Consider the following 13,359-nt stretch of genomic DNA (forward strand, 5'->3'; position numbering starts at 1 on the left):
ATCAGAGAAATACAAATTAAGACAACTTTGAGGTACCATTACACACCTCTGAGATTGGCCCAGATGACAGGAAAAGAAAATGATAAATGTCGAAAGGAATGTGGGAAAACTGGGACATGATACATTGTTGGTGGAGTTGTGAACTGATCTAACCAGTTTGGTGTAACAGACAGAGAACAAATCTTGGGGTCTAGCAAACCCGATTTAAAGCCTGTCCCTGAAGAATGCCGGTTGCACAGAGGGAAAAGTCATTTAAACTCTCAGTGATCTAGGCCACTCTCTAAAATCATACTTTGCAGAGTAGATGCTTGTCTTCATTGAGAGAAGGAACTTCCTCATTGGGAAGAGCCAATTAAATCACAGATTTATCAATTGATGCTTAATTTTATTTCTATTCTTTCTTAAAAGGAATAGGATGATATAGTTAGAAATTGTTGAAGAGTGCAAAGTACAGTGGTGAATACCTATAATGCCTGCTACTGGGTTGCTAAAGGCTAGTGGATATCTTGAGATTGAGTTCTAAGCTACAGTGAGCTAAGATTAGTCATCTACAGTATGTCCAGAACTAACATAGTGGATCCCCTGAAATGGAGGGCCACAGAACTGCCTAAGGAAAGGTGACTCAGCCTAAGTTACTTTGCTAATCCATAGTGGGATCATAAGTGGCCATAGTAAGATAGAAAATCTGGGCAACGTAGAAATAAAGAAAGGGGGGAGGGGGAAGTAGGGCAGGAAGAAAGAAAAAGGAAGGAAGGAGGGGAGAGAAGGAAGGAGGGAAAGAGAGAAGAAAGAAGGAAGGAAGGAAGGAGGAAGGAAGGAAGGAAGAAGAAGAAAGGAACGAAGGAAGGAAGGAAGGAGGAAAGAAGGAACGAAGGAAGGAAAGAAGGAAAGAAGGAAGAAAGACATATCATGCTAGAAAGAAGAGTGAACTAGATAAGGCCAGATAGTAATGTGAAAGTCTCTAACTGGGAAAGAGAAGATAAAACCCACCTGTTAGAACACAGGGTTGTGCTAAGGAAGAGTAAACTGTAGTGGAATTAATATCAGGGGTGTGCTGAAACCAGCTCTAATTGACAACAAGCCTGTTAAATTTTCACAAATCATGGCTAGATTCATTGTTTTGTTGCTTGTCTAGACTTAAAAGTCATGGAGAAAACGTTAGTGTGTAATACATTTTCCCTCAGAGAAGTATATTCCCAGAGATTAATTGATTGGCTCTGGTAACAACCTGACTGGTTACTTTTTAAGAACCCCAACATTTGATGCTAATTGCTCTCCTAAATTTCATTGTTGGCAGCCCCAACATTTGGTAACAAATCCCAACATTTAATGCCAATTGCTCTCCTAGATCTCATCATTTGGTGCTGAAATTCAAACACAGCATCACCACCACCATGTCCTCCCAACACTGAGCCTATTTTGCTTGGTTGAGCACCCTTCTTTCTTAATGATTCTCTTGAATCAGCCAGGCAAGAGCCCCTCCCTCAACCACCCTGCCAAACCCATCTAAATCTCTCTACTATGTTCTATTCAATTCAACAAAATTCCTTCAAGGCTAGGCTCTCAGTACCTTCCAACATTAACTAATATGACAGGACATTCTGTGCTAATGAATCAAAGAATTCTAAACCAGGGCAGCTAGACCTTGAATTCAAAGAACTCTCTCCTCTAACGTTTAATAAGCATATCAGGACTTTCTTAGACCAAACCATCATATTTCCTGGGATTTTTTGGTTTTAATTAAAGAAATTTGGGGAGACTATATTTTGAGTTCCAAATTGTCTCCCTCCTCACCTCTCAACCTCATGTTACAGAAGATCAACATTTGTTACAAACATATGCATAGAACCAAACAGTACATACTTCCATGTAACATTAATTTCTCTGAAGGTGGATATAATTTTCTTCCAAAGTCCTTCATAGTTGATTTGCATGATATTATTCAGAGGAGTTTAGTCATTCACAAAACTCTGAACAATATGCCTGTTGTTAATATTTCAACATTCTCTTGGTTCTTGTTTCATTTTGCATCAGTTTATGTAAGTCTTTCTATATTTTTCTAAAATCGACTCTCTCTTCATTTCTTACACAGTAGGATTCCACAGCAATCATATACCACAACTTATTTAGTACTTGCCCACCTTTACTGTTAAACATCATTATGAACAAATTAGTTATAGAGTTAGAATCACAGAATTGGATTAATTAAGAATAGTCCAATTCTGCCATTTTTGACTACTGGAGAAAACAGGAATGGAGAGGCTAAGTAATTTGTTCAAGATCGCACAGCAAATTAGTGACAGTCAGGATGGGAGCCGTGGTATGCTGGTATATGTTTAATAACTGACTTTCTACAATTCCAATAGACCTGTGATGGAAAGGGCCATTTGCATCCAGAGAGAAAAATATAGGGACTGAATGTGGAGCACAACATGTTATTTTCACCTTTTTTGTTGTTATCATTGTTTGCTTGGTTTTTCTTTTTCATTTTTTCCCTTTTGAGCTGATTTTTCTTGTGCAGCAAGATAAAGGGGGAAATATATTTAGAAGAATTGCATTACTTGCTCTCTAGGAGAGGGGGAAGAAGGAGAGGGAGAGAGAAAAATTTGGAACACAAGGTTTTGTGAGGATAAATGTTGAAAACTATTTTTGCATGTATTTTGAAAAATAAAAAGCTATTAATATAAAAATAATTAAAAACCAACTGGCTTTCTAAAAGGCACACCACACTTTTCAGTTTAACCTGCATGGTTAGCATTTTCTCCATTACTTTCCTAAGATTAAATGGTCAAAACAACAAATTAAGCTCTGGTTTTTGAAGTAAAAATGCTTACCCTGGACATTTAACAATAGGTTTTACAGGAGAGAAGGGGAGGGAGTTGGTCCCCGGAACATAGGAGCCAATTCTTTTTCTACCAGCTGCTCACCTTGGTTTTGACTCAGCAAATATCAAGCCCTTAAGCAAGGTACTCTCTGGCCGCCTCTCCAGCTTCCTTTCAGAATCCTTTCAAGTCCTGTCTTTCTGCAGCAGATTGTAAACTGGAGGGTAAAATTTTCTTTTTCTTCTTTGAATCCCCACTGCTTAGTACTAACTGGCACATAGTAGGCACTTAATAAATGTTTGTTGATTATTGATTATGGAATTCAGATCTGCTTATTCCTAGTGTAATAATACACATCGCACCATACCACGCTGCCTCCCACGATCGCATAAAGTATTTCCTTGAGCTGGGAAGGGGATCTACAGCCTAGCCAGGGAAATGAAGGGAATACACACTTTAGAATCGCCTACTATGTATAGAAGTCCTTTGCATAGTCCTCTACTAAGGTATCAGGACAAAGTGGTTCTAGCAGTAATGGGCCGGAAAGATTCAGTTTTGATCTCAGAACGGAAGGGAAGTAAGGCTTGCTCCCTAAATTCAAAAGAAAATAGACCTTCACCCACTTTCCTATGTCCCACCTTCGATCTTTTTCCTTTTTCCCCAAATTCTTCTCCTTTTCTCTCTTCTCCACTCTCTCCAAATTGTTCTTTTTACACAAGAGAGCATCCAGGAGAATAATCAAAGATCTGGGATTCAGCGTGACAGTGAATTGTACTTAAGTGAGTAATCTCACTCTGAGCTTTAGTTTTTTTCATATGTAAAATGGGAATAATACTTCCACTACTTGACTCAGCGACTGGGAATAAGGAAAGCAACTTATTCACTTTAAAGACTACAGATATGTATACGGCTTTTGTAAAGTCCTTCCCAGTTTTAAATCTCAAGATATTCTCTCTCCTTTCCTTGTTATTTACCTCAAATTATCTGCCACGCCTCTAGAATTTCTTCCTCTATCTACAAGTCCCCCGTCTTCTTCCAGGTTTTAACCCCCAAAGCTCTCCCTTCTACCTTCCCCAGTTTTCTAGATCTCATCCTGGAACTTCCCCCTTCCAGAGTTCTATTCCCAGACTCCTCCCCTTGCTGGTCCTCCGTCCCCCAAGCTCTCTGGTCGTCCTTCTTCAGCCTTCTGACCCGAAGATTCACTCCTCTCGTCCAGGACACTGTCCTCTCGAATTTTCTCTCTGTAACTGACCTCCCAACCTCCAATTTCTCCTCCCTTCAAAAGGAATGCAGCCCTCCCCTTTCTAGTCACAGATCTCCAAATCCTCCTTCTTCTAGCAACAGACCCTCCCCCCTCTAGTTCCTCACCCTTAATTACCTCCCCTATCCCATTGAAGATGAGAAGGGAAATCCCCCAGTCCCTCTCCCCTGTACCCCAATCCCTCCCATTTCCCATCAGCAAACCTGCTGACACGCTCCTTCTTCGCTTAAGAAATGGAAAATCCCCCAATATTTTCCTTCTCATGCCCCCAGACCCTAAATCCCTTCCTCCCTAGCCCCCCGGAGCCCCTCCTCCTCCCGTGGGGGGCGGGGCTGGCGCAGGTTACTGCCGGCAGGGGGCGGCCAGAACCTCCAGCGCGGAACCCTGAGTCTGGAGCCCGAAGCCGGCGCGGCTATTTCTATCTCATGATCACAGTGCCCGGGCTCGGGGCTTTTCCAGCTACTTCTGCCCGGGCGGGGAGCGGACGGCGGGCGGCGGGCGGCGGGCAGAGGGCGACGCCACTGAGGCCCCCGGGAAGCCATATTCTGCACAGGCAGCTCCGGGCCCAGGGAGGCGGCGCGCTCCGGCCCCTGCGCTCCGGCCCCTGCGCTCCTGCCCAGCGCTCCGGCCCCCGCGCTCCGCTCCGGCCGGCGCAGTCTCGGCGCCGCGGCCTCGGCGCTCTCTGTGCCACCGGCTCCAGCCCGGTCCCCTCCCCTCCGGCTGCTGCGGGACCCCCGGCGCCCGGCAAGATGAGCAACGTGTCCTTCCACATCTCCAATCTCCTGGAGAAGATGACGTCCACGGACAAGGATTTTAGGTAAGCTCGCCCCAAATAACCCCTTCCCCCCAGGAGAATGTTAGGTCCTTGAAGGTTAGGACTATTGAGATATCATTTTGTCCCAAGTACTTAGATGGTGCTCGGCCCGTAGCAGGTGCATAATAAATGCTTACTGGATGACTCCGTCACTGTCCTCACTGTCCCTGATCCTGGATCCCCCCCTCCCTTCTTCCCTTTCGACTACCTGCTCTATCGGTACAGGCCAATTTCTTCCCTCATTGCTCCCTGTATCTCCCTGTCCCACTCCTCCAATTCCTATCTGGCTTCCTTACTCCCATATCTATTTTCTCCTACACTTTCCAGCCCATCCTCCTCTTCCTCCCCGTCCCCTAACTCATCATCAGAGCAATCGCGGCGTGGTGGGAAGTCCCCATAACCTGAGTTCAAATGCTGATTTTGATGATTATTGTGGCCTTGAACAACTCAATTAACTTCCTCAGGCCTCAGTTTCCTTTTCCTATGAAATGATCTCAATGATCAATCTCTAGTGATCCCAAAGATTTCTTCCAACTCCAAAGTATGAGCCTATCATTTTCTGTGTCTTTCTCTTCCTCCTCCATCCTCTCCAAAATGCCAGTACCTCCTTGATACCCCACAACGGCGTTATAGGATAGACTTCTGGGATAAGTTAGTGTTTCTCCTTGCACTGAGTCCCTTCTCTTCCTGTTGTCTTCTTTCCTTGTAGAAAGTTCAGCCATCCAGAGATTTTTCCTAGATCTAAAGATTTATTTATTTATTTTAGAAGTGGAGGGAACCTTAGAGATGACTGAAACTAACCACTTCAATTTAACACCTGAAAAAACTAGAAATAACCAGCTGGGACTGGCTTAGCCATTTAGTCTAATACTCTTCAGTGCTATTTGAGTGAGGGGAGATTTATTTCCTCTGAAAATAAGGGACCCGGACTTTATCTTCACAATCTCTTCCATCTTCGATGATTTGAACTCAGAGAGGCTTTAAAGATGCCCTTTTCTTGAAGGAAAACTGGATACGGAGAAGCAGAGGGCATTAAGCCTTCTGGGTAAATTATAATATTGTGTAGTTCATTCAGTCCTGGGTCTTTAGGGCTGAAAAGCCATGAGACTGGAAGTAATAAAGACTGATCTTAGGCAGGAACACAGAATCCTGTGTTAACAGTGGAAGGGACTGCTCTTAGAATCAAAACCAAGGATCTAAAGTCAGAACCCTCATTTTATATATAGGAAAACAGAGATCCCAAATAGATTGTCACTCACTCAAGGTCACACAGATGGTATTTCTCAGAGGTAGGATTTGAATTTAGGACCCAATTTCAGGTACCCCCCCCCATATTGTAAGTAGAAACTGAGGTTCAGAGAATTAAGTTGTGAGTTGCTCCACGTCTTGGCCATTTAGTAACAGAAACACAACTTGAATTCAGATCCTCTAGCTTTCAAGTCTGGTGCTCAGATAAGGTTGATTATGGGGCTGGAAGAGGTGCCTAGGGGGGTTCCCAGACACGGCAGGCCTTAATATCAGGAAAACCTGAGTTTTAGTCCTTCTGAGCCAGACTGAGTCATGTGATCATGGTGAGACTTCCCCCCCCCCAAGCTGCCAACATCCCACTGCCCTTGGCAACTTTCTAAGACTGGCTAAGTTAAAATGGAAGGAGGAGCACATTCCCTACAGAGATGAAATGGTGAGTTCTAGTTCTACTCTCAAAAAAGAATTGGGGGAGGGGAGAGATAATGGAGGTAGATCTACACTAGCTTTACAAGAGCAGTAGAGAATCTGTGAGACTGTTCTGCCCAAAGGTCAAGAAATGAATGGATGTTCCTCCCAGACTGCCTGGATCTTGGTTAGACCCTTCGGACAAGGTGCTGAGTCCCTGGGGTCTTTCTCCTGGGTCTCCTTACTGTTGGTCAGGGGTGGGAAAAGTTGCCTGTCCCTGCCAGAAACCTGCCCTACATGGACCAAGTTGCCAAGCTGACTGCCTGCTCCTCCGTACATACCACTGTTTATGGAAATGCAGAGTCAGCCTTGTGTCTCTCTCAGCCCAGGGCAGGGGTGGGCCTTGCTGCCTGGTTTCCAGTGAAGCCTAATAATGTGCCTTTTATTATAATAATCCCTTACACTTGTATAGACTATTATACTTTTCAATAAAGAGTGCTTCACGGTGAGCAAAGTGCTTTCCTCTAGATTGGAAACTTGGCTGTGCTAGCTTACTTTCTGCCTCTGTGACTGGGTAACACTTGATTTCTTTATCTTTAAAATAAGGGGGAGGCTGCTAACTGGTCTCCAAGGTCTTTCCTTACTCCAGGATCCAATTTTAAAGTATGTGACATAGATCTTTTTTATCCCCATTTTACAGATGAGGAAACCGAGACTTTGAAAGATTAAGTGACATGCAGTTAGTACATTTCACAGCTAGGATTCAAGTGCAGGTTTTAGGATTTCTACTACACTACAAATGTCTCCATGCATTATTTCTAAGATCTCTCAACATCTCTGTGAAGTAGAGGGCAAGAGTCCTCAATTTCACAAACAAAGAAGTTGAGCCAGGTTGGCATCATGGTACAGAATCTCAGAATCTGAGAGTTGGAAACAACCTCAGTTATAATCTAACCTATAAACAGAAGGAATCCCTACTGTATTCTATTAGGGGAGAGGAGCAGGGAGATTAGCACTGTGAACAAGAGTGAAAAGACCTAGATTTCAGTTTGAAATCTGCTAGCTGTATGACCTTAGGCAATAACTTCTTTCTGAGCCTCTTGTCTCCTAATCTAAGAAAAAAGGAAAGCATTAGAAGGCAGCTAGAGGATGTGAGTTCAAATCTGGCTTTAAACACTTAATACTTCCTAGCTGTGTGACCCTGGACAAGTCACTTAACCCTAATTGCCTCAGGAGGGGAAAAGTATAAGAGTCCTTCTAGCTCTTTTATATATATATATATATATATATATATATATATATATATATATAACACACATATACATATGTATTCTCTCCTCCCCCACACACACACACACAAGGAGTTTATGGCAGAACTGGGCCTGGCCCTACTATTTTGATATCCTCCGGGATAACACTTCAGCTATACACCAGCCTAGAATGAACAGGAGGAAAAGTAATAGGAATTACAAATGGAGAAACTGAGGCCTAAGGGGAAGTTAGTTACCTCAGTTTACCCAGAATCCCCTGGTTCTAGTTCTTAGTTATTACATTGTTCCCTCTGGGATCCTTGGACCCTAGAAAATTTTCTTCTTTTGTACTTATCACTCACTTGCTATCAGGCTAAACAGATACTTTTCTGGTGTCTGTGGCTGCAGAATCAGCTGGCCAGACCAGCACATTCCATCTTCTGTGCTGTAGAAATGAACTACACAGTCCAAGGCTATGACATAGTGTGTGTACTAAAGGCCCCTAACTATCCTAACTATGGTGTCTTAGACCCTTAGAATATTCATGCTAAAAGGTTCCTTATAGCTGTTTGCCCCTATCTCATTTACAGATTACAGATTTACAGACTTTGTAAAGTCCTTGCCAAATTAAGGTTTAAACCCACATCTCTTAGCTTCCAATTTAGGGTTCTTCCCTTTATATCAAGCCAGTTTTTGACTTAGAATCCTAGAATAATAGAGCTGGGAAACAGTTTAGGGATTTAGCTGAGCCAGCCCTTTCATTTTAATAGATAAGGGAACCTTGGTCCCTGAAAGAAGAAATTCCTTGTCCAAGGTCACACATCTACTGTAGAGTAACAGACTGGGACTCCCCTTCTCCAGACTCCCCTTCTATTAAAAATCCCAGCTCTGCAATATAGTTCTGAACCAAGCAATCTGTCAACAAACATTTATATATTGAGTAGATAATATTTCTCTTTTCACTGGAGGTGACTTGGAGTTTCTGGTAGTCTCTAATCATCACTCATCATTGCCACTCCTCACAAAATCCAAAAGCCAAGTGGGTAGTATAATTATAACCAAATTCAATCCATCAGTCAACGGATATTTATTGAGCCCAGACTATATAAACCCATAGAATTGAGAATTGAGAGACCTCAGCACATAGAGATTTGGAACTGGCCTTACAATATAAATGTGAGAAAATAGCATTAGACTTGTATTCCCTCCACCCCATTCAGTCAATTCCAGCACCTTCCTGTTGCCTCTAAAATAAAATATAAACCCTTTCATTTAGCTTTTAAAACCAGACACAATCTACTCCCATCCTATCTTTTCTGCCTTAATGGACGTTATCACTCTCCCATTCCACAGTCTGTGATCCAAGCTAAAATGGCCTTTTTTTCTATTAGTCATGCCCAACTCTTTGGGGCTCCAGATAACCCCCCTAGAATGCAGTTCGCCTCTCTTCCATTTGAGGTCAGGTGCCATCTGTCATGGAGTCTTTTCTGATATTCCCAACTGCCAAAGTCCATCTTCCCAAATTACAGTAGCTTGAACTACTTTGTACATTTTATCTTTATTTATGTTTATGCTGTATATATATTTTGTATGTTATTATCTTCTCTATCAAAATGTAAGTTTCCTGTGAATAAAGATTGTTTCGGTTTTTGTAATCCCAGCACCTAGTACTGTACTTGGCACATAGTAGGTATTTAATAAATATGTGTTGATTGATTAAACACAGACTGTTACAACTGGAAAGTTTGATACTTGTAAATACTAAATACAACTTCAATAAATATTTAGTAAGTACAGAATGTTACAACTAAAAAGAGCCTCGGAACATATTAGAACATAACATGTTCAAGAGAGAAACCATCTTTTACAGATATTGAAATTGAAGCCCCAGAAAGGGAGAAGGCTGTAGCCCAAAGTCAGGTAGCTGGGGACTGATGGATCTGGAACTGTACTCTGGGATTCCTGTCTCTTACTTCAAGATCCTTTTTTCTGGATCTGGCTTGCTAACTTCTTTGTGCACTGGTAGGAGTGGAGAGATTCACAAAAGCCGCCGTTCTTCTTGCTCAGCTCTGGCTCCTGATATCCCTGGGTCTCATGCAGTCCTAGTCAGGCCATTCCTGGCACCCAAAGGCAAGAAATAACAGGGAGCTTTTCCCCTGGCTTTCAGGCAGAGCCCAGGCAGCCATAGGCTATAAATAACATAAAGATGGCATCTGGATGGAGAGCCTGTTGGTGTCAATCTGAGCAGTTGTTGCTGATGCCCCCGGAGGGAGGTACTTTGGTCTTAAAGAGTTTACCAGATGTATTTGCACCCGGTATCTCGCAGCAAAGTGGAAAGAGCACCCTGAACTTGGAATTAGGAGACTTGAATTCCAATCCAGAATCTTAATTTTTAATTTTTTAAACCTTTGTTTTATTTTCAATTTACTTTCTTTCCTCGTTTCTTCCCACCCCTATTGAGAAAAAGGAAAAACATTTTGAAACACATTACATAGTCAGATAAAACAAACTTACCTATTGGCTATATCTAAATACTGTGTATCTTATTCTGTGTTTTGAGTCCATCACTTCTCTGTCAGAGGTGGATAACATGTTTCCTCATTAGTCCTCTGGAATCATGGTTAGCCACTTAATTAATGAGAGTTCTTAATTCTTTAAAAATTGTTGGTTGTTACAATATTGTTATTTTATAAATTAGTCTCTTAGTTTCGCTTACTTCACTCTGCATTAATTCATGCAATCAATCAGTAAACATTTATTAAACAACTACTATGTGCTATATTAGGTGCTAGAGGTACAAAAAAAAGGAGGCAGGAGATAAATAGTCTCCACCCTCAATGAGCTTACAGTCTTATGCTCTTCCCAGGTTTCTCTGAAACTGTCCTTTTTGTTATTATTTATTTTTTTTTTTTGATGAGGCAACTGGGGTTAAGTAACTTGCCTAGAGTCACACAGCTAGGGTATGATGAACTCAGATCCTCCTGACTCAAGGACCATACTCCACCCACTATGCCATCTAACTCATTATTTCTCATAAGACAATGATATTCCGTTATATTCACATGAAGTCATTTTTTTATAATAATAATAAGTACATAGCAATCAAGGTTTTCAAAGAATTTTGCACTTGTTATCTCATTTGGTCTTTGCAAGAATCTTGTGAAGTAGGTGTTATTATTCTCCCCATTTAATAGATGAGGAAACTGAGGCAGTGAAGTTATATGCTTTTCCCACAGTCACAACTTATTATTTGAGATGAACTTGTGTCTTTCTGATTTCAGATATTGGGCTGTATCCACTGTGCCAGCTAAGAAAGCAGGATGCTAGAAGGATGCTAAATGTAAAAAAAAAAAAAAAAAAGGGAGGGGGGAGTATGGTAAATCTCATATAGTCTCTGATTTTACAAATAACATCCCTGGACCTCAATTTCCTTATGGAACCTTGCTAAGTTTTCAGAGTAAGTTAGATTTAAAAAAAAAGAAGAAGAAGTAAAATTAAATCTAGATCTTTATTGATATGCATATGCATATAGGTTACAAAGTTTGCTCCTATCTTCTGAGAGCCTTTCTTTCCTGAATCGGATCTCCCCCATTGCCACCAATCTTGTACTTAAGTAGCTTCCAATTCATCTCACTTCCAGTCTGCCTCTCTCCTCTAATCCTAGTGATAGAAGATAAATCTTAAGGCATTATTTTTCTCAGCATCAGTTGCTTGTCCATTGTGTAATTCAGGAGACTTAAAAGACTTGAAGAGGTAAAGGAGTAATTTTTTTTAAAGTTTTGTTTTAATTGATGCCCTTCATTTTTCATATCTCATTAACTTCCAGATATGTTCCTGCCCCTCTTCTATCCAGTGAGCTGTCCCTTCTGACAACAATTTTAAAAGATTTAAAAAGGCCATTGAACAAAACCAGTGAACATCCTATGTCTGGCGATAGATACAATTTCTTACATCCACAGTCCTTCACCTCTATGATGAATAATAATAAAGATAATAGTTAATAATTATATAGCATTTTCTATGTTCTATATGCAATACTAAATATTTTACAGTTATTTAATTTGATCCTCATGATGACCCTGAGAGATAGGTACTACTATTATTCCTATTTTCCAGATAAGTATACTGAAGCAAACAGGGTTAAGTAATGTGCCCAGGGCACACAAATAGTAAGTGTCTGCAGTTGAATTTGAACTCAAAACTTCCTGATTCCAGGTCCACTGTTCAATCCTAAGAGAAGGTGATGCATTTTCTCAGTATTTCTCTGGTTCAAGCTTGGTTATTGTCATTACGCAGTATTCAGTTCTGTTTTATGCATCCTATTAACATTATTGTAGTCATTATGAGTATCATTTTCCTGGTTCTACTCATCTCACTGCATCAGTTCATTTAAGTCTTCCATACTTCTCATATTCTTCATAGTCATCATTTCTTAACATTGCATTAAGGTTCCATTCATTTATGTTCTGCATCTGGCTTAGTAGGTCCCCAATACATGAGCATCTTCTTTGTTTTCAATTCTTTGCTCCCACAAAAAGTTGTTACAAACATTTTGGTGTATATGGGACCTTTGTTTTAGTCTTTAACCCATACAAGAATAATTTTTAATGGTAGTTTCAAGTAGTGTAATAAACCATCTAAGAAAGTTTTTGATCGGAACAACCTTCTTGGTCACTTCATGCCAGGAGTTGACTCCCTACCCCCTGAGTCTTGCTCTGCCAACAGTGCCCTCCTTAAGATAGTATGGTATCTAGGTGATACTCGAGTGCAAGCATCAGCAAAAGAGAGAGACTCATTCTTCTCAGAAGGGCCCAAGACCATTAGCCTTTGCATCAGCCCAGCAACAACTATTTATTAAGCATCTCTTGTGTACAAAGCACTCTGCTTAGGCCTAGGATGATATAGAGTATAAGGACACAGGTCCTGCCTGCATGGAACTTACAATCATTGATGGGGATAAGATTCAGGTAAAGATCAATGTAATATCCAATGTAACAGGTTAAATGAAGTTGAAAAGTAGGTCATTCAGAGAAGCAACTATGGAATCTGATTGCAGATGGAAACATATTATTTCCCCCCCCCCCTACTTTTTTTTTGGTATTTTCTTCCTCCTGGTTTTCCCCTTTTGTTCTGATTATTTTTCCACAACATGAGTAATATGGAAATAAATTTGATATGATTGTACATGTATAACCTATATCAGACAGTTTGCTGTCTCGAGGAGAGGAAAAGTAAGAGGGGGAGAGAGGGAAAAAAATTGAAACACAAAAGTCTTATAAAAGCAAATGTTGAAAACTATCTTTACATGTAATTTTAAAATATACTATTAAGTAGGTATGAGGAGAGATGAAAGTGTCATGTTGTGGATGGAAGACCTGAGTCAGGTCCTGCCTCTGATATTTAAGAGTAGTATGACCATGGTACAGTCATTTTATGTACCAGGAAATTCCCTGAGACTAGAAATTGACAAAGAATTGTCAAATTATGTATGCATAGCGGCTGATGCACCACATGATAAAATCAGAAGTCCAGACCATCTCTCTCCACCTAAATAAAAAA

General features: G+C 41.0%; 1 protein-coding gene across 1 annotated transcript in view; it reads left to right on the top strand.

The window, feature by feature from the left end:
- The first annotated feature begins 4,112 nt into the window (after nucleotides 1-4,112).
- Nucleotides 4,113-13,359, top strand: part of CAND2 (cullin associated and neddylation dissociated 2 (putative)) — a 42,479-nt gene continuing 33,232 nt past the window's right edge. Inside the window, exon 1 of the mRNA XM_031955491.1 lies at nucleotides 4,113-4,900. Coding sequence (XP_031811351.1) covers nucleotides 4,317-4,900 — 584 coding nt within the window. The 5' untranslated portion in view covers nucleotides 4,113-4,316. The remainder of the gene's footprint in view (nucleotides 4,901-13,359) is intronic.

This window comes from Sarcophilus harrisii, chromosome 1 (assembly GCF_902635505.1).
Source record: "Sarcophilus harrisii chromosome 1, mSarHar1.11, whole genome shotgun sequence".
Taxonomy (NCBI): domain Eukaryota; kingdom Metazoa; phylum Chordata; class Mammalia; order Dasyuromorphia; family Dasyuridae; genus Sarcophilus; species Sarcophilus harrisii.